The following is a 22,438-nucleotide window of genomic DNA, read 5'->3' as shown; positions in this document are numbered from 1 at the left end:
AGTTTTGTTGTTTTAAAGTTTGATGCTATAACTGGTTTTCAGTTCATTATTTCAACTGTCATTTAATCGTTAGTACCTCTTTGAGGCACAGTACGTTTTTTGCTAAAAAAGATTATAACCAAGTTGTAAGTTTTTTGCTAGTGTGTTAAACATGTCAGACTCAGAGGAAGATATCTGTGTCATTTGTTCCAATGCCAAGGTGGAGCCCAATAGAAATTTATGTACTAACTGTATTGATGCTACTTTAAATAAAAGTCAATCTGTACAATGTGAACAAAATTCACCAAACAGCGAGGGGAGAGTTATGCCGACTAACTCGCCTCACGCGGCAGTACCTGCATCTCCCGCCCGGGAGGTGCGTGATATTTTGGCGCCTAGTACATCTGGGCGGCCATTACAGATAACATTACAAGATATGGCTACTGTTATGACTGAAGTTTTGTCTAAATTACCAGAACTAAGAGGCAAGCGTGATCACTCTGGGGTGAGAACAGAGTGCGCTGACAATGCTAGGGCCATGTCTGATACTGCGTCACAGCTCGCAGAGCATGAGGACGGAGAGCTTCATTCTGTGGGTGACGGTTCTGATCCAAACAGATTGGACTCAGATATTTCAAATTTTAAATTTAAATTGGAGAACCTCCGTGTATTACTAGGGGAGGTCTTAGCAGCTCTCAACGATTGTAACACCGTTGCAATACCAGAGAAACTGTGTAGGTTGGATAAATACTTTGCGGTACCGGCGAGTACTGACGTTTTTCCTATACCTAAGAGACTAACTGAAATTGTTACTAAGGAGTGGGATAGACCCGGTGTGCCGTTCTCACCCCCTCCAATATTTAGAAAGATGTTTCCAATAGACGCCACCACTCGGGACTTATGGCAAACGGTCCCCAAGGTGGAGGGAGCAGTTTCTACTTTAGCTAAGCGTACCACTATCCCGGTGGAGGATAGCTGTGCTTTCTCAGATCCAATGGATAAAAAATTAGAGGGTTACCTTAAGAAAATGTTTGTTCAACAAGGTTTTATATTACAACCCCTTGCATGTATCGCGCCGATTACGGCTGCGGCAGCATTTTGGATTGAGTCGCTTGAAGAGAACCTTAGTTCATCTACGCTAGACGACATTACGGACAGGCTTAGAGTCCTTAAACTAGCTAATTCCTTCATTTCGGAGGCCGTAGTACATTTAACCAAACTTACGGCTAAGAACTCAGGATTCGCCATACAGGCACGTAGGGCGCTGTGGCTAAAATCCTGGTCAGCTGATGTTACTTCTAAGTCCAAATTACTTAATATACCTTTCAAGGGGCAGTCTTTATTTGGGCCCGGTTTGAAAGAGATTATCGCTGACATTACAGGAGGTAAGGGCCACGCCCTACCTCAAGACAAAGCCAAAGCTAAGGCTAGACAGTCTAATTTTCGTCCCTTTCGGAACTTCAAAACAGGAGCAGCATCAACCTCCACTGCACCAAAACAGGAAGGAGCTGTTGCTCGTTACAGGCAAGGCTGGAAGCCTAACCAGTCCTGGAACAAGAGCAAGCAGGCCAGGAAACCTGCTGCTGCCCCAAAGACAGCATGAACCGAGAGCCCCCGATCCGGGACCGGATCTAGTGGGGGGCAGACTCTCTCTCTTCGCCCAGGCCTGGGCAAGAGATGTTCAGGATCCCTGGGCACTAGAGATCATATCTCAGGGATACCTTCTAGACTTCAAATTATCTCCCCCAAGAGGGAGATTTCATCTGTCAAGGTTGTCAACAAACCAGATAAAGAAAGAAGCGTTTCTACGCTGCGTACAAGATCTGTTAATAATGGGAGTGATCCATCCGGTTCCGCGGTCGGAACATGGACAAGGGTTCTACTCAAACCTGTTTGTGGTTCCCAAAAAAGAGGGAACTTTCAGGCCAATCTTAGATTTAAAGATTCTAAACAAATTCCTAAGAGTTCCATCGTTCAAAATGGAAACTATTCGGACAATCTTACCCATGATCCAAGAGGGTCAGTACATGACCACAGTGGATTTAAAGGATGCTTACCTTCACATACCGATCCACAAAGATCATCACCGGTATCTAAGGTTTGCCTTCTTAGACAGGCACTACCAGTTTGTAGCTCTTCCATTCGGATTGGCTACGGCTCCAAGAATCTTCACAAAGGTTCTGGGTGCCCTTCTGGCGGTACTAAGACCGCGAGGGATTTCGGTAGCTCCATACCTAGACGACATTCTAATACAAGCTTCAAGCTTTCAAACTGCCAAGTCTCATACAGAGTTAGTTCTGGCATTTCTAAGGTCGCATGGATGGAAAGTGAACGAAAAGAAGAGTTCTCTTTTTCCTCTCACAAGAGTTCCATTCTTGGGGACTCTTATAGATTCTGTAGAAATGAAGATTTACCTGACAGAGGACAGGTTAACAAAGCTTCAAAATGCATGCCGTGTCCTTCATTCCATTCAACTCCCGTCAGTAGCTCAATGCATGGAGGTGATCGGCTTAATGGTAGCGGCAATGGACATAGTACCTTTTGCACGCCTACACCTCAGACCTCTGCAATTATGCATGCTAAGTCAGTGGAATGGGGATTACTCAGATTTGTCCCCTACTCTGAATCTGAATCAAGAGACCAGAAATTCTCTTCTATGGTGGCTTCATCGGCCACACCTGTCCAGGGGGATGCCATTCAGCAGGCCAGACTGGACAATTGTAACAACAGACGCCAGCCTACTAGGTTGGGGCGCTGTCTGGAATTCTCTGAAGGCTCAGGGACTATGGAATCAGGAGGAGAGTCTCCTTCCAATAAACATTCTGGAATTGAGGGCAGTTCTCAATGCCCTTCTAGCTTGGCCCCAATTAACAACTCGGGGGTTCATCAGGTTTCAGTCGGACAACATCACGACTGTAGCTTACATCAACCATCAGGGAGGGACAAGAAGCTCCCTAGCAATGGTGGAAGTATCAAAGATAATTCGCTGGGCAGAGTCTCACTCTTGCCACCTGTCAGCAATCCACATCCCGGGAGTGGAGAACTGGGAGGCGGATTTCTTGAGTCGCCAGACTTTTCATCCGGGGGAGTGGGAACTTCATCCGGAGGTCTTTGCCCAAATACTTCGACGTTGGGGCAAACCAGAGATAGATCTCATGGCGTCTCGCCAGAACGCCAAACTTCCTCGCTACGGGTCCAGATCCAGGGATCCGGGAGCGGTTCTGATAGATGCTTTGGCAGCACCTTGGAACTTCGGGATGGCTTATGTGTTTCCACCCTTTCCGCTGCTTCCTCGATTGATTGCCAAAATCAAGCAGGAGAGAGCATCAGTGATTCTAATAGCGCCTGCATGGCCACGCAGGACTTGGTATGCAGATCTAGTGGACATGTCATCCTGTCCGCCTTGGTCTCTACCTCTAAGACAGGACCTTCTGATACAGGGTCCATTCAAACATCAAAATCTAACTTCTCTGAAGCTGACTGCTTGGAAATTGAACGTTTGATTTTATCAAAACGTGGTTTTTCTGAGTCGGTTATTGATACCCTGATACAGGCTAGGAAGCCTGTTACCAGAAAGATTTACCATAAAATATGGCGTAAATACCTATACTGGTGCGAATCCAAACATTACTCCTGGAGTAAGGTTAGGATCTCTAGGATTTTGTCTTTTCTACAAGAAGGGTTAGAAAAGGGTTTATCAGCTAGTTCATTAAAGGGACAGATTTCAGCTCTGTCCATCTTGTTACACAGGCGTCTGTCAGAAAATCCAGACGTCCAGGCTTTTTGTCAGGCTTTAGCTAGGATCAAGCCTGTGTTTAAGGCTGTTGCTCCGCCATGGAGTTTAAACTTAGTTCTTAACGTTTTACAGGGTGTTCCGTTTGAACCCCTTCATTCCATTGATATAAAATTGTTATCTTGGAAAGTTCTGTTTTTAATGGCTATTTCCTCGGCTCGAAGAGTCTCTGAGTTATCAGCCTTACATTGTGATTCTCCTTATCTGATTTTTCACTCAGACAAGGTAGTTCTGCGTACTAAACCTGGGTTCTTACCTAAGGTGGTCACTAACAGGAATATCAATCAAGAGATTGTTGTTCCATCCTTGTGTCCAAATCCTTCTTCAAAGAAGGAACGTCTTCTACACAATCTGGATGTAGTTCGTGCCCTCAAGTTCTACTTGCAGGCAACTAAAGATTTTCGCCAAACTTCTTCCCTGTTTGTCGTTTATTCTGGACAGAGGAGAGGTCAAAAAGCTTCTGCTACCTCTCTCTCTTTTTGGCTTCGTAGCATAATACGTTTAGCCTATGAGACTGCTGGTCAGCAGCCTCCTGAAAGAATTACAGCTCACTCCACTAGAGCTGTGGCTTCCACTTGGGCCTTTAAGAATGAGGCCTCTGTTGAACAGATTTGCAAGGCTGCAACTTGGTCTTCGCTTCATACTTTTTCCAAATTTTACAAATTTGACACTTTTGCTTCTTCGGAGGCTATTTTTGGGAGAAAGGTTCTTCAGGCAGTGGTTCCTTCTATATAATGAGCCTGCCTATCCCTCCCGTCATCCGTGTACTTTTGCTTTGGTATTGGTATCCCAGAAGTAATGATGACCCGTGGACTGATCACACATAACAGAAGAAAACATAATTTATGCTTACCTGATAAATTCCTTTCTTCTGTTGTGTGATCAGTCCACGGCCCGCCCTGTTTTAAGGCAGGTAAATATCTTTTAAATTATACTCCAGTCACCACTTCACCCTTGGTTACTCCTTTCTCGTTGATTCTTGGTCGAATGACTGGGACTGACGTAGAGGGGAGGAGCTATATGCAGCTCTGCTGGGTGAATCCTCTTGCATTTCCTGTTGGGGAGGAGTTATATCCCAGAAGTAATGATGACCCGTGGACTGATCACACAACAGAAGAAAGGAATTTATCAGGTAAGCATAAATTATGTTTTTTTGATTTATAACTTAAGTCACCTATGCACCTTTTAGTTTCTCCATTTTCTTCCTGTACCTTCGGTCGAATGACTGGGGGGTGGAGCTAAGGGAGGAGCTATATAGACAGCTTTGCTGTGGTGCTCTTTGCCACTTCCTGTTAGCAGGAGGATAATATCTCACAGGTAAAGGATGAATCCGTGGACTTGTCGTACCATAGAAGAAATCAATTTATCAGGTAAGCATAAATTTACTTTTTGTGTTAGTTATTTTTTTTCAATTAGGTGTAAAACTGTTTTCTGACTGGAATGGAGTTTGTAGTTGGAACTAAAATGTAGGTTTTGGTTTAGTCCAAATGATATGACTTTGAGTAAAAAATACTAATAGCCCCAAGTACAAGATATTTATTTTGAATTCTGTTCTAGGCTAGTGAAATTCTTAAAAGTAAAAGTGTAGGCAATGCAGATCTATTTCAAGCTCAGCAGCAGATCTGTGTAATCCAGAGCAACCTTAAAGAACAGAAAATTCACATGGGTCAGCTGAACAAGAAAGCAAAAGACCTAGAAAAAGAGCTAGAAACTTCACAAAAGGTGAGAGAACATAGATAGTTATTTTGTAAATCTATTAAAATTTGTTTTATTTTGTGCGTGGCTGTATTTAATGTATGTATTTAGAGTTAAATTTATACATGTATATATTATTGTTGTTGTTGTTTTTCTTAAGACAACTAAGGAGAAGGAAAACCAGATGGTGAAACTGGAAAATGTAATACGAGAGCAGGAGAAGAAACTAGAAGAACTTGAAAAGAAACTAGAGGTGTCGGAATGTCATGTGTCTACCTTGCAGCAGGAACTCTCAGAGAGAAATCTGTCTGTATTGAAACTACAGAACATTTCTGCATACACACAAACTGAGCACACACCCTGTCATATATTAAACAATGAGAATAATGAATCGATTGTTGGTGATAATGGACAACTCAGATCTGCCATCATTATAGAGGACAGTGTACATTCTCTCTCTAGATTGGTAACTGAACTAAAAGGAAAACTAATGGACTCTGAGGCATTGCGGCAGGAGTTGTGCAAGAAGCTTGAAGAGCAAATGCATGAATTTCAAAAGGAGAGATCTTACTGGGAGCAAAAACATGAAGATATTGTTGCAGGTCTGACTGTTAAGCTGCAGCGTGCAGAAGAACAAACGGAGGAAGCCGCAGTTCAGGCAAAACATGAAAAAGAGCGCCTAAATGAGGAACTGCGTGATCTGAAAGACCAGCTGAGGCTTGAGACTGAAAATACCCAGGCCTTGAAGCTGCAGCATGATCAGATCTTGCAAAGCTACATGCAAAAGCTGCAAAACTTGGAAGATGAAAGAGACAAAATGCACCGAGATCTACTTGATACCAAAACAGATGAACTGGAGAAAGTTTCCAGTGAATCATCCCTCCAATTTGAGGATTCGGAAAAACGAATTCAAGAGGTTGGTATTCAGAATAACTTGAGAGTGGAGAGCTTCCGGCATGAACTTGAGGATCTCAAGAAAAATCTTAACCGAGTTAAAGCACATAAGGACTTTGAGAATTATGAGACTGCCTTGTTTCATGGGGAAGAAAACAATACAAGTGTAAATCAAGTTACCAATGAACTGGACTCTATGGATAAGTATTTGATCCCTACATACAAGCAACAGTTAGAACAGACTGACATCAAGGAATTGTCTTCTGAGCACAGCCTCTTTGAATTAGACAGTGACTTTGTGCTGGAACAAAGTCTAAACTCCACAACAGATGTGAACACCAATATTTACTACTCACCTATGCCAATCACCAGTGTCTTAGCAGGAGGTGCTACTTTTGGTACACTTCTGGATCCAGAATCCTTTGCTGTGTATTTGTCTAGTGACACTGAACACGCTGAAGAGCAAAATCAAATCCGCACTGTGTGTGATAAAAACCTGGAGCAGAAGTGTGCTTTGCTTATAGAGCAACTTCATGAAAAAGAGAGGCAATTGAAGAACTGTTCAAATGCTTTGGAAGACAGTCTTGTCAAATGGAGAGAGGTAACAGCAGATCTCTTGGCTGCACGTTCTGAACTGGAGCAGGAAAAGACCACCAAGAATGAAAACTGGATAGTACAACAAAGAATTGTGGAAGAGCTTAAAATCGAGAGAGATGCAATATCTTTGCAATTGAAACAGCAAGAAGAACTTGTGAATGAGCTGCAACAGCATAACATTTTTGCAGAGGAACAGTGCCATGAGAAGGAGAAACTCAGAAGTACTTTATCAGCCAGGGAAGAATGTTTATCTCAGCTAATGGAAGAAAAGAAGTGCCTAGAAGAGAGGCTCTGCAGTGTCATGCAAGAATTGGACAAAGAACTTGAGAAGAGTAATAGTCTGCAGATGAACAATGTTCAGCTTAGCCACAGGTTACAAGAAACTGAAAAGATGAGAGAGTCTGACAAACAGGAATTTGATAATAAATTGAATTCAAAGGGGGTTGAGTACCAGAGTCTCTGTGAGACAATCACAGAGAAAGAAGCAGAGTTTGCTTGGAGAGAAAGAGACCTTAATGAGGAAGTGAGTACTCTAAAACAGATGTGTGCAGAATTGGAGAGCAAGTTGCAAGAACAGGTGAGTAATGTTAAATAATCTTGGGGGCTTCTCTTAGAAACGTGCAAATTTCAAGATTCAAAACTTCACCAGATATTGATTTTCCAATATGCTGAGCGCAATCTATCCTAATGCATACTGAATTTGTCTTTGTAACCAGCAACATATATTTGAGTTAAAGGGACAGTCAACACCAGAATTTTTGTTGTTTGTTTAAAAAGATAGATAATCCCTTTTATTACCCATTCCCCAGTTTTGCAAAACCAACACTGTTATATTAATACACTTTTTACCTCTGTGATTAACTTGTATCTAAGAACCTTCTGACCTCCCCTAATCACATGACTTTTAGTTATTATCTATTGACTTGCATTATAGCGGCAGTGTCTGCCACTAGCCACGGGCGTAATCACAATGCTATCTATATGGCCTACATGAGCTTGCTCTCCCCTGCTGTGAAAAGTAAATAAAATAGAGGCGGCCTTCAAGGGCTTAGAAATTATCATATGTGCCTTCCTAGGTTTGCTTTCAACTAGAATACCAAGAGAACACAGCAAAATTGTTGATAAAAGTAAATTGGAAAGTTGTTTAAAATTACATGCCCTATTTGAAAAATGAAAGTTTTTTTTTGGACTTGACTGTCTCTTTAATATTGCTGTAATACCTGAAAGTGATTTATATTTATTTACTTATTAGATTGAGGGTTTAAACGTGGGATTTCAGAATAAAATGGATGTGACGGGAGAGGAATGGAAGGAGAAAATACAGTTATTAAAACAGGTATTTAATGGCCATCTCTAAATGGAAAAAATTGGTAGCAATTTTGAGATCTTATTAATACAATTATCTCCAACTGCATGCAAACAATTTGTTAAAAATATTTTCTCTTGTTAAGTGTATCCAGTCCACGGATAATCCATTACTTGTGGGATATTCTCCTTCCCAACAGGAAGTTGCAAGAGGATCACCCACAGCAGAGCTGCTATATGGCTCCTCCCCTCACTGCCATATCCAGTCATTCTCTTGCAACTCTCAACTAAGATGGAGGTCGTAAGAGGACTGTAGTGTTTTATACTTAGTTTATTTCTTCAATCAAAAGTTTGTTATTTTTAAATGGTACCGGAGTGTACTGTTTATCTCAGGCAGTATTTAGAAGAAGAATCTGCCTGCGTTTTCTATGATCTTAGCAGAAGTAACTAAGATCCTTTGCTGTTCTCACATATTCTGAGGAGTGAGGTAACTTCAGAGGGGGAATAGCGTGCAGGTTTTCCTGCAATAAGGTATGTGCAGTTAATATTTTTCTAGGGATGGAAATTGCTAGAAAATGCTGCTGATACCGAAGTAATATAAGTAAAGCCTTAAATGCAGTGATAGCGACTGGTATCGGACTTATTAATAGAGATACATACTCTTATAAAAGTGTATTTTAAAACGTTTGCTGGCTTTTTTAATCGTTTTTTACATATGTTTGGTGATAAAACTTATTGGGGCCTAGTTTTTTCCACATGGCTGGCTTGAATTTTGCCTAGAAACAGTTCCCTGAGGCTTCCCACTGTTGTAATACAGGGAGTGCAGAATTATTAGGCAAGTTGTATTTTTGAGGATTAATTTTATTATTGAACAACAACCATGTTCTCAATGAACCCAAAAAACTCATTAATATCAAAGCTGAATAGTTTTGGAAGTAGTTTTTAGTTTGTTTTTAGTTATAGCTATTTTAGGGGGATATCTGTGTGTGCAGGTGACTATTACTGTGCATAATTGTTAGGCAACTTAACAAAAAACAAATATATACCCATTTCAATTATTTATTTTTACCAGTGAAACCAATATAACATCTCAACATTCACAAATATAAATTTCTGACATTCAAAAACAAAACAAAAACAAATCAGTGACCAATATAGCCACCTTTCTTTGCAAGGACACTCACAAGCCTGCCATCCATGGATTCTGTCAGTGTTTTGATCTGTTCACCATCAACATTGCGTGCAGCAGCAACCACAGCCTCCCAGACACTGTTCAGAGAGGTGTACTGTTTTCCCTCCTTGTAAATCTCACTTTTGATGATGGACCACAGGTTCTCAATGGGGTTCAGATCAGGTGAACAAGGAGGCCATGTCATTAGATTTTCTTCTTTTATACCCTTTCTTGCCAGCCACGCTGTGGAGTACTTGGACGCGTGTGATGGAGCATTGTCCTGCATGAAAATCATGTTTTTCTTGAAGGATGCAGACTTCTTCCTGTACCACTGCTTGAAGAAGGTGTCTTCCAGAAACTGGCAGTAGGACTGGGAGTTGAGCTTGACTCCATCCTTAACCCGAAAAGGCCCCACAAGCTCATCTTTGATGATACCAGCCCAAACCAGTACTCCACCTCCACCTTGCTGGCGTCTGAGTCGGACTGGAGCTCTCTGCCCTTTACCAATCCAGCCACGGGCCCATCCATCTGGCCCATCAAGACTCACTCTCATTTCATCAGTCCATAAAACCTTAGAAAAATCAGTCTTGAGATATTTCTTGGCCCAGTCTTGACGTTTCAGCTTGTGTGTCTTGTTCAGTGGTGGTCGTCTTTCAGCCTTTCTTACCTTGGCCATGTCTCTGAGTATTGCACACCTTGTGCTTTTGGGCACTCCAGTGATGTTGCAACTCTGAAATATGGCCAAACTGGTGGCAAGTGGCATCTTGGCAGCTGCACGCTTGACTTTTCTCAGTTCATGGGCAGTTATTTTGCGCCTTGGTTTTTCTACACGCTTCTTGCGACCCTGTTGACTATTTTGAATGAAATGCTTGATTGTTCGATGATCCCGAGGATGTGCTGCATCCCTCTGCAAGATATCTCACTATTTTTGACTTTTCTGAGTCTGTCAAGTCCTTCTTTTGACCCATTTTGCCAAAGGAAAGGAAGTTGCATAATTATGCACACCTGATATAGGGTGTTGATGTCATTAGACCACACCCCTTCTCATTACAGAGATGCACATCACCTAATATGCTTAATTGGTAGTAGGCTTTCGAGCCTATACAGCTTGGAGTAAGACAACATGCATAAAGAGGATGATGTGGTCAAAATACTCATTTGCCTAATAATTCTGCACTCACTGTATGAGTGGGAGGGGCCTATTTTGGTGTTTTTTTGCACAGCAAAAATTACAGACACAGACATCCAGCTTCTTCCTGCATGATCCAGGACTTCTCTGGAGGGCTCAAAAGACTTCAAAAGTCGTGTTGAGGGAGGTAAAAAGCCACAGTAGAGCTGTGGCAGTTGTTGTGACTGTTTAAAAAACGTTTTTGTCATTTGTTATTCCGTTTTTGGTATTAAGGGGTTAATCATCCATTTGCAAGTGAGTGCAATGCTCTGCTAACTTATTACATACACTGTAAAAATTTTGTTAGTGTAACTGCATTTTTTCACTGTTATTTCAAAATTTGGGAAAATTTGTGTTTCTTAAAGGCGCACTAACATTTTTTTATATTGCTTGTAAACTTGTTTAAAGTGTTTTCCAAGCTTGCTAGTCTCATTGCTAGTCTGTTTAAACATGTCTGACACAGAGGAACCTACTTGTTCATTAAGTTTAAAAGCCATGGTGGAGCCCCATAGGAGAATGTGTACTAAATGTATTGATTTCACCTTAAACAGTAAAGATCAGTCTTTATCTATAAAAGAATTTTCACCAGAGGGTTCTGTCGAGGGGGAAGTTATGCCGACTAACTCTCCCCACGTGTCAGACCCTTCGCCTCCCGCTCAGGGGACGCACGCTAATATGGCGCCAATTACATCAGGGACGCCCATAGCGATTACCTTGCGATGGCTGCAATCATGAATAATACCCTGTCAGAGGTATTATCTAGATTGCCTGAATTAAGAGGCAAGCGCGATAGCTCTAGGGTTAGGAGAGATACGGAGCGCGCAAATGCTGTTAGAGCCATGTCTGATACTGCATCACAGTATGCAGAACCTGAGGACGGAGAGCTTCAGTCTGTGGGTGACATCTCTGACTCGGGGAAACCTGATTCAGAGATTTCTAATTTTAAATTTAAGCTTGAGAACCTCCGTGTATTGCTTGGGGAGGTATTAGCTGCTCTGAATGACTGTAACACAGTTGCAATTCGAGAGAAATTGTGTAGGCTGGATAGATTCTATGCGGTGCCGGTTTGTGTACTGACGTTTTTCCTATACCTAAAAGGCTTACAGAAATTATTAGCAAGGAATGGGATAGACCCGGTGTGCCCTTTTCCCCACCTCCTATATTTAGAAAAATGTTTCCAATAGACGCCACTACACGGGACTTATGGCAGACGGTCCCTAAGGTGGAGGGAGCAGTTTCTACTTTAGCAAAGCGTACCACTATCCCGGTTGAGGACAGTTGTGCTTTTTCAGATCCAATGGATAAAAAATTGGAGGGTTACCTTAAGAAAATGTTTATTCAACAAGGTTTTATTTTACAGCCCCTTGCATGCATTGCGCCTGTCACTGCTGCGGCGGCATTCTGGTTTGAGGTCCTGGAAGAGGCCACCCAGACAGCTCCATTGAATGAAATTATTGACAAGCTTAGAACGCTTAAGCTAGCTAACTCATTTGTTTCTGATGCCATTGTTCATTTGACTAAACTAACGACTAAGAATTCCGGATTCGCCATCCAGGCGCGTAGGGCTCTATGGCTTAAATCCTGGTCAGCTGACGTGACTTCAAAGTCTAAATTACTCAACATTCCTTTCAAGGGGCAGACCTTATTCGGGCCTGGCTTGAAGGAAATTATTGCTGACATTACTGGAGGCAAGGGTCATACCCTTCCTCAGGACAGGGCCAAATCAAAGGCCAAACAGTCTAATTTTCGTGCCTTTCGAAATTTCAAGGCAGGAGCAGCATCAACTTCCTCTGCTTCAAAACAAGAGGGAACTGTTGTTCATTCCAGACAGGCCTGGAAACCTAACCAGTCCTGGAACAAGGGCAAGCAGGCCAGGAAGCCTGCTGCTGCCCCCAAGACAGCATGAAGGAACGGCCCCCTATCCGGAAACGGATCTAGTGGGGGGCAGACTTTCTCTCTTCGCCCAGGCGATCCCTGGGCGTTGGAGATCATATCTCAGGGATATCTTCTGCACTTCAAAGCTTCTCCTCCACAAGGGAGATTTCATCTTTCAAGGTTATCATCAAACCAGATAAAGAAAGAGGCATTCCTAAGCTGTGTGCAAGACCCCCTAGTAATGGGAGTGATCCATTCAGTTCCGCGGACGGAACAAGGACAGGGATTTTATTCAAATTTGTTTGTGGTTCCCAAGAAAGAGGGAACCTTCAGACCAATCTTGGATCTAAAGATCTTAAACAAATTCCTCATAGTTCCATCATTCAAAATGGAAACTATTCGGACCATCCTACCCATGATCCAAGAGGGTCAGTACATGACCACAGTGGACTTAAAGGATGCCTACCTTCACATACCGATTCACAAAGATCATCATCGGTTCCTAAGGTTTGCCTTTCTAGACAGGCATTACCAATTTGTAGCTCTTCCCTTCGGGTTGGCCACTGCCCCGAGAATTTTTACAAAGGTTCTGGGCTCACTTCTGGCGGTTCTAAGACCGCGAGGCATAGCGGTGGCTCCGTATCTAGACGACATCCTGATACAGGCGTCAAGCTTTCAAATTGCCAAGTCTCATACAGAGATAGTTCTGGCATTTCTGAGGTCGCATGGGTGGAAAGTGAACATGGAAAAGAGTTCTCTATCACCACTCACAGGAGTCTCCTTCCTAGGGACTCTTATAGATTCTGTAGAGCTGAAAATTTACCTGACGGAGTCCAGGTTATCAAAACTTCTAAATGCTTGCCGTGTCCTTCATTCCATTCCACGCCCGTCAGTGGCTCAGTGCATGGAAGTAATCGGCTTAATGGTAGCGGCAATGGACATGGTGCCATTTGCGCGCCTGCATCTCAGACCGCTGCAATTATGCATGCTAAGTCAGTGGAATGGGGATTACTCAGATTTGTCCCCTCTACTAAATCTGGATCAAGAGACAAGAGATTCTCTTCGCAGTCTGGAACTCCCTGAATGCTCAGGGATCGTGGACTCAGGATGAGAAACTCCTCCCAATAAATATTCTGGAGTTAAGAGCAATATTCAATGCTCTTCTAGCTTGGCCTCAGTTAGCAACACTGAGGTTCATCAGATTTCAGTCGGACAACATCACGACTGTGGCTTACATCAACCATCAAGGGGGAACCAGGAGTTCCCTAGCGATGTTAGAAGTCTCAAAGATAATTCGCTGGGCAGAGTCTCACTCTTGCCACCTGTCAGCGATCCACATCCCAGGCGTAGAGAACTGGGAGGCGGATTTTCTCAGTTGTCAGACTTTTCATCCGGGGGAGTGGGAACTCCATCCGGAGGTGTTTGCTCAACTGGTCCATCGTTGGGGCAAACCAGAACTGGATCTCATGGCGTCTCGCCAGAACGCCAAGCTTCCTTGTTATGGATCCAGGTCCAGGGACCCGGGAGCAACGCTGATAGATGCTCTAGCAGCTCCTTGGTTCTTCAACCTGGCCTATGTGTTTCCACCGTTTCCTCTGCTCCCTCGACTGATTGCCAAAATCAAACAGGAGAGAACATCGGTGATTCTGATAGCGCCTGCGTGGCCACGCAGGACCTGGTATGCAGACCTAGTGGACATGTCATCTCTTCCACCATGGACTCTGCCTCTGAGGCAGGACCTTCTAATACAAGGTCCTTTCAATCATCCAAATCTACTTTCTCTGAGACTGACTGCATGGAGATTGAACGCTTGATTCTATCAAAGCGTGGCTTCTCCGAGTCAGTCATTGATACCTTAATACAGGCTCGGAAGCATGTCACCAGGAAAATCTACCATAAGATATGGCGTAAATATCTTTATTGGTGTGAATCCAAGAGTTACTCATGGAGTAAGGTTAGGATTCCTAGGATATTGTCGTTTCTCCAAGAGGGTTTGGACAAAGGCTTATCAGCTAGTTCTTTAAAAGGACAGATCTCTGCTCTGTCTATTCTTTTGCACAAGTGTCTGGCAGAAGTTCCAGACGTCCAGGCATTTTGTCAGGCTTTGGTTAGGATTAAGCCTGTGTTTAAAACTGTTTCTCCCCCGTGGAGCTTAAACTTGGTTCTTAAAGTTCTTCAGGGAGTTCCGTTTGAACCCCTTCATTCCATTGATATTAAACTTTTATCTTGGAAAGTTCTGTTTTTGATGGCTAATTCCTCGGCTCGAAGAGTCTCGGAGTTATCTGCCTTACATTGTGATTCTCCTTATCTGATTTTTCATTCAGACAAGGTAGTTCTGCGTACCAAACCTGGGTTTTTACCTAAGGTGGTTTCTAACAGGAATATCAATCAAGAGATTGTTGTTCCATCATTGTGTCCTAATCCTTCTTCAAAGAAGGAACGTCTTTTGCATAATCTGGACGTAGTCCGTGCCTTGAAGTTTTACTTACAGGCTACTAAACTTTTTCGTCAAACATCTGCCCTGTTTGTCGTTTACTCTGGACAGAGGAGAGGTCAAAAAGCTTCGGCAACCTCTCACTCCTTTTGGCTTCGGAGCATAATACGCTTAGCCTATGAGACTGCTGGACAGCAGCCCCCTGAAAGGATTACTGCTCATTCTACTAGAGCTATGGCTTCCACCTGGGCCTTTAAAAATGAGGCCTCTGTTGAACAGATTTGCAAGGCTGCGACTTGGTCTTCGCTTCACACCTTTTAAAAATTTTACAAATTTGACACTTTTGCTTCTTCGGAGGCTGTTTTTGGGAGACGGGTTCTACAGGCAGTGGTTCCTTCCGTTTAAGTTCCTGCCTTGTCCCTCCCATCATCCGTGTACTTTAGCTTTGGTATTGGTATCCCACAAGTAATGGATGATCCGTGGACTGGATACACTTAACAAGAGAAAACATAATTTATGCTTACCTGATAAATTTATTTCTCTTGTAGTGTATCCAGTCCACGGCCCGCCCTGTCCTTTTAAGGCAGGTCTAAATTTTAATTAAACTACAGTCACCACTGCACCCTATGGTTTCTCCTTTCTCGTCTTGTTTCGGTCGAATGACTGGATATGGCAGTGAGGGGAGGAGCTATATAGCAGCTCCGCTGTGGGTGATCCTCTTGCAACTTCCTGTTGGGAAGGAGAATATCCCACAAGTAATGGATGATCCGTTGACTGGATACACTACAAGAGAAATAAATTTATCAGGTAAGCATAAATTATGTTTTTTCCCTGTAGGAACATGAAAGTGAACTGAGCCAACTTCAGGCAAGCCACAAGGAGGAACTCGTTCACATTGCTTCACAATTCAACAATGAGAAGCAACGACTTATAGATGAACTTAAGCAGCTGGAGGAATCTCATTCACAAATACAACAGAGCCTTGTTCAAGCACAGGTAATGTAGTGGTATCTAGCAAGAGAGGGGTAATTGTTCTTTGTTTGATACAACAACTAATTACAAGACATTTTAGTTATTAGGCTATATTTTAACTTTCATGAGCATTTTATATTAAATTGTGTTTCTCAAATAATAACTGTTGTAGTATTATATAAATTTTGTTAAATTTGCTCAGGTTTCCTCTCACACATAATCAACTTATTGGTCTGTAAAACAAAAATGTCATGCTCTAATGAGTTATAATTTTTTTTAAATGTCCCATTTATAGTTAAGTGCGTTTGTCAACATTCAAAGTCCTGCATACATTGGTGGTAAAACATAGAGAAACAAGGGTGCCACATAGCACAATTTGTCCTATTTGTCATATACGTATAACTAAGAAAAAGAAACTCGCACCTCCATAAGCGTTATATGCAGTCAGGACCTTGCAGTCTTCCTGATGACTGTACCTTGACACCAATCCAATGTTATTGTAGTTTCATAAGTTAATTGGCAGGAAAATCGCACTAAAAGCAGGTTTGCATATAGTATTTAAAATAATCTAAGATTTAATAAAAACAACATGTTTATCAGCCTCTACATCAGCAGTTTCTTCAGGCATGTATGGCTGTAGGTTAGAGAGACATGTATATTCTCTATCTCTATTTATCGGAGAGAGAGAGAGAGAGAGAGAGAGAGAGAGAGAGAGGGGAGGGGAGGGGAGGGGTAGAGAGGAGTGGAGCGAGGGGAGGGTGAGAGAGAAGGAAATATAGATTTCTGTTTCTTTGTCTCTCTGTGTCTCTCTCTCTCTCTCTCTCTCTCTCTCTCTCTCTCTCTCTCTCTCTCTCTCGTTTTAGTGATCACTTAAAGGGACAGTCTATCATCTTATTTCAGTCCTTTTGAAAGGCTTGCATTTTAGCCAATCAGCGCTGAGTCATAAATAAGTAGTAAGCACAATGTTATCTATATGGCACACATGAACTAGTGCTGTCTAGCTATGAAAAACGGTCAAAATGCACTGAGATAATACCAAGAGAACAAAGCAAAATTTGATGTTAAAAGTAAATTAAAAAGTTGTTTTAAATTGCATGCGCTATCTAATTCATGAAAGTTTAATTTTGACTAGACTGTTCCTTTAATAAAAATCGAGAAGTAGCATCCTCTACCCTTAGTCCATTAAAAAACAAAAACAAACCTTTGAAGTGACGTCATAGCATTTATATGCCGCATGTTGGGGATTTTTCTTTTTCTTTTTTTTTTAGAGGTTTTTATTAATTCATTTATTAATATATTTGTTTTTTTTATTTTTTGCTATTTAATCAGAAACCATTATTCTTCCCTGTTGATCCAGCACCAACATTTGTTCCCTTTCCTTCATAATAGCCAAGTGTCTCTAGCAATATCTATGTTTTTATAGTGCACACATCATGTGGAACTGGAAGCTCTGCGCTTGAGCCTTACCAACATGCATGCTGCCCATTTAGAACTAAGCCAGTCTAACCTGCACCGGGAAAAGGACGAAGCTTTATTACAGTTACGTGATGAAGTAAATGACAAGCGCGCACAAGAGGTGGCCTTACTTCAAGGCAGGTATCAGTTTGACATTGAGCAGCTGCGGAATAATCATTGCTTAGAGATGGAGCAGGAAAGGGAGAAGCATTCACGGGAATTGGAAAAGATGCGAGAACAACTTAGCAAGGAGACGAGTTCACAGGACATACAGGAAGAGGAACATGTAGAACTGGAAACTTGCCAGCAGCAAACAAACAATGGTAAATAGTATTCTATAACACAATAGGGGTTAGAAGACCCTAATGAAAGGAATGTTATGTTTTACTTTGTAAAAGCAGACAGTGACAAGGTAAATGGGACTGACATGGTTCTGGGCAAATAATTCTACGTTTTGGTAGGCTGCTTTTTAAAGAAAATGTTCACCTTCTTTAACGTTGATTGTTATGAACCTGCTCTATGAATCTCTGTAACATATTGCACTACTGAGATCTATTTGAATGAAACAAGCATTGCATGTATACTTGCATAACTTTGGTATAGTTACTTGTGTTAGTTGAGTTTTTCATTCTCTGATGTTGATAATTACTGTCTCACCAGCTACCTTTAGGATAATTTTAAAGGACAGTTTATACTTCTTTTTGTTTTGTTTATCGTTTCAGTCTTGGATTGTGTTAGTTTCTTTCTGTTCTCTGTGTACACATTTAAATAAATGTGTTATTTTGATACAGCAATAGGAGTTGAACCTGATCGAATGGACCAGTTCACATTGAAGTCTTCACAATATGTAAAGGAGACTGAGGGTGGGCAGGACAATCTTAAGGTATGACAGTGGGTAAAATATCATATTGTTTGGTAATGAGGAGTTACAAATATTGCTTGTCATTAACTAAATGTACTTTGCTCTGCAATCTTTGACATATGCATTCAAAGAGTTTTTTTTCTGTAGATAAGCCAGGAAGTGAAGTCTCTGTCTAGACCAGAAATGCAATATCTTTGGGCTCAGCTGGACAAGATGGTTGCAAGTCGACATGATCTGCATGGTACAAGTGTTTTCAATGTCACTCTTAATTCTTTTGCAACAGTTCTTCACTATATAGTAAATACACATGGGTAGATACTTAAAGTAAAAGGTCATTGACCATGATCTTCATTTTTAATTTCCTGCACCCCTCAGTAAATTAGTGGGTGGGCACATGACTGTGAGGACCTTTCAAGGGTGCATGGTTTGGGTTCAGGTGCAGTTGGGGCATTTTGATTGCAGTAAAAGTTTTCAAATAAAAGAAAATATTGTTCTTAATCTTTAGCAGTAAATGGTAAAATACAGAAACAGGGCTGCCTCAGATTTCCTTTCTTTTGGCCATTACATTATGTGCCATCCTCTGAAATGTTAGGTTTTTTTTTTTCTAACACAATAATACCCACATCTGTAGCTGGATCCATTTTCCAAGACCACACAAAATACTCAAAAATAAATAAATAAAAATAATCTTAAAAGCACCTAGAAAAAGTTAGGTTTCCATGTTGGGCCAATGCTTCATTAATTAGGGAGAAAAACTCTTAACAAAAACTAGAAAAATGTTTCTTACTTTAGGGTTAGTTTTAAAAACTTCTTCAGCAGTATTAATTGTACAGTAAATACAGAAGATTTGCATAATCAACAAATGCATGATAACAAGACAATGCAATAGCACTTAGGGGCCGAATTATCAAGCTCTGAATGGAGCTTGATGCCCCGTGTTTCTGGCAAATTTTGCACAGTCTTTTTACATAAACACTTTCTGGAAAACAAGATCCTACTGAGCATCTGCACAAGCTTACAGGGTAAATGTATACTAGTCTGTCATTGCCTGATGTCTGTCACATAATTGAGGGGGCTGGAAAATGGGAGACAAAATAAATGTATCAGAATTTTTTTTTTACTGCTTATTTGAAATTCAGACGTTTTATTGTATTGTCTTTATTATTATGCACTTGTTAATTATGTAATTCTACTGCATTAAGTGGTCCTTTTAATGTTTAGGTGCCGGAGTTAAAATAACTTACTTGGTTTTTGGCCTCTATTGAGTAATACACATATAATTTTATTGGGTTGATGAGAATGAAGTGGGAGTTCTTTCACTTTAGTGGTCCTTTAAATTAATAGAAAAAAGTAACAAAATAAATTAAGTATACTGCATTTTTTTTTTTTTTACTGAAAATAATTACATTTGTACTCAACTCTCAAGACTTTAATTTCCCTTTTAATGCTCACACTTGTTGTTTAAACATTTGCTAGGATTTGTTCTGTGTGAAAATCCAAATGTGGTTTGACCTAAGTGTAAATATTATTTCTTTTTAAAGATACGATGAGTCCACGGATTTCATCCTTACTTGTGGGATATCGCCTCCTGGTCAGCAGGAGGAGGCAAAGAGCACCACAGCAGAGCTGTATATATAGCTCCTCCCTTCCCTCCCACTCCAGTCATTCTCTTTGCCTGTGCTAATGATAGGAAGAGGTAAAGTGAGGTGTTAGTTTAGATTCTTCAATCAAGAGTTTATTATTTTTAAAATGGTACCAGTGAGTGCTATTTTATTCTGGGTGTAGCCGTATTCCTTGTCAGCCTCTTGAGTAGAGCTACAGGTGGCTTTAAAGCAATGGGAACTGGGGGGATTTTCATTCTCTCTGCGCCTCCCATATTATGTGCTGCCCTGCAGATGATGGTCTTAGCAGATATTATTTAAGACCCTGTTTGTTACCACAGAACTACAAGAGGAGAAGAAACAGGACCTCTTGATCGTGTGGGACAAGTCATGCTGTCGCTCAGCATAGAGGTATGTGCAGTCCTTTCATTTCTGGGACATATATTTATTTCAGAACAGACTGTTTTTCTCATATCTGATGTGAGGGATCATAATCTATTATGAAGATTGGAAAATACCTTGATTCAGGCACGTAAGCCTGTTACTAGAAAAATTTACCATAAGATATGGTGTAAATATCTTTATTGGTGCGAATCCAAGAGCTACTCATGGTGAAAGTGGATTGTTAAGCTTTTTACGGCTTACAGATAGAGAGGGCGCCTAGGGCTAAAGGTATCAAACACCAATGTAGTGTAAAAAATATATATTTAATAAAAGACAGTATACAATAATAAAATTAGTACAAATTAGGGACGTCTCCCTAAATGTTAAAAATCCTAAGTCACAATTAATTGCTACAATGTGGCAGACAAATATAAAATAAAGTGCATATACGATCTAATTTGATTATAAAATAAGCAAAGGTTACTAAAATATAAAACAATTTACGGTATACCAGAGTCTTAAATATGTATGTTTCACAAGGGATACGGCAGTTATTCCCAAGTATACTGAGGGATATATGATAGCGTGGGACTTTCAAATGAAAGAAGGTTAGTCCAGAAAATGTTCCATACACTTGAAATCGTAGTATAATGCTTGCTTCAAAGAGTACAATAGTGCTAAAGCAGTACTTTACTTTATTTTACTTTACCGCCTGTGAAATCTTCAGTCACACCAAGGACCGCTACGTTAGCCAAGGCAGTCTCTCCCGAGCTGCAAACACAGATCACACACGTGTGTACGGACGGCGTCTGACGTCACTTCTCGTCCGTTTGTTTCCTCTGTGAAAGTTTGACAGCGTGCTCATGGAATAGGGTTAGGATTCCCAGGATTTTGTCTTTTCTCCAAGACGGATTGGAGAAAGGGTTGTCAGCAAGTTCCTTAAAAGGACAGATTTCTGCTTTATCTATTTTGTTACATGAGCGTCTGGCAGATATTCCAGATGTTCAATCTTTTTGTCAGGCTCTGAGTAGAATCAGGCCTGTATTTAGACCAATTGCTCCTCCTTGGAGTTTGAATTTAGTACTTAAAGTTCTTCAAGGGGTTCCGTTTGAACCTATGCATTCCATAGATATTAAGTTATTATCTTGGAAAGTTTTGTTTTTGGTTGCTATTTCTTCAGCTCGCAGAGTATCCGAGCTTTCGGCATACCAATGTGATTTTCCTTATCTTATTTTTAATTCGGATAAGGTGGTATCACGTACCAAACCTGGTTTTCTTCCTAAGGTTGTTTCAAATAAAAATATTAATTAGGAAATTGTTGTTCTTTCCTTGTGTCCTAATCCTTCTTCTAAGAAGGAGCGTCTGTTGCATAATTTGGACGTGGTCCATGCTTTGAAGTTCCACTTACAGGCGACTAAGGATTTTCGTCAATCGTCTTCCTTGTTTATCGTTTTTTCATGGAGACGTAGGGGTCAGAAAGCTACGGCTACCTCTCTTTCTTTTTTGGCTAAAGAGTATCATCCAGCAGCCTCCTGAACGAATTACGGCTCATTCCACTAGGGCCGTGACTTCCTCATGGGCATTCAAAAATGATGCTTCGGTTGAACAGATTTGCAAAGCTGCAACTTGGTCGTCTCTTCACACTTTTTTTCCAAATTTTCCAAATTTGATACCTTTGCCTCGGCTGAGGCTGTTTTTGAGAGGAAAGTTTTTCAAGCAGTGGTGCCTTCCATTTAGTTTCCCTGTCTTGTCCCTCCCTTTTTCATCCGTGTACTATAGCTTTGGTATTGTATCCCACAAGTAAGGATGAAATCCGTGGACTTGTCGTATCTTTAAATAGAAAAGGAAATTTATGCTTACCTGATAAATGTGTTTCTTTTTAGATACGATGAGTCCACGGCCCACCCTGTTTTGTCAGACAGGTCTTTATTTTTGTTAAACTTCAGTCACCTCTGCACCTTGGCTTTTCCTTTCTCTTCCTAACTTCGGTCGAATGACTGGAGTGGGAGGGAAGGGAGGAGCTATATATACAGCTCTGCTGTGGTGCTCTTTGCCTCCTCCTGCTGACCAGGAGGCGATATCCCACAAGTAAGGATGAAATCCGTGGACTCATCGTATCAAAAAAGAAACAAATTTATCAGGTAAGCATAAATTTTCTTTTTTTGTCCCTAGCTGTAGGTCACTCTGTCTTAGGAACTGATGGTACTCTCGTTTCAAATAAATACATTTAAATGAGAACTTATTTTTTCTACA

General features: G+C 41.2%; 1 protein-coding gene across 2 annotated transcripts in view; it reads left to right on the top strand.

Moving 5' to 3' along the window:
* The window catches only part of PCNT (pericentrin), a 470,255-nt gene that overhangs the window by 32,684 nt on the left and 415,133 nt on the right, over positions 1 to 22,438 (top strand). The window contains exons 5-11 of one of the 2 annotated variants that reach the window (XM_053698888.1): positions 5,330 to 5,494; positions 5,628 to 7,535; positions 8,211 to 8,294; positions 15,749 to 15,907; positions 17,307 to 17,661; positions 18,130 to 18,221; positions 18,348 to 18,441. In XM_053698888.1, the coding sequence (XP_053554863.1) occupies positions 5,330 to 5,494; positions 5,628 to 7,535; positions 8,211 to 8,294; positions 15,749 to 15,907; positions 17,307 to 17,661; positions 18,130 to 18,221; positions 18,348 to 18,441 (2,857 nt within the window). The remainder of the gene's footprint in view (positions 1 to 5,329; positions 5,495 to 5,627; positions 7,536 to 8,210; positions 8,295 to 15,748; positions 15,908 to 17,306; positions 17,662 to 18,129; positions 18,222 to 18,347; positions 18,442 to 22,438) is intronic. The other variant, XM_053698889.1, reaches the window with a different exon arrangement.

Source organism: Bombina bombina, chromosome 1 (genome assembly GCF_027579735.1).
Source record: "Bombina bombina isolate aBomBom1 chromosome 1, aBomBom1.pri, whole genome shotgun sequence".
NCBI classification, from domain to species: domain Eukaryota; kingdom Metazoa; phylum Chordata; class Amphibia; order Anura; family Bombinatoridae; genus Bombina; species Bombina bombina.
The sequence above is the reverse complement of the archived record's forward strand: the minus strand, read 5'-3'. Positions and strand labels throughout refer to the sequence as shown.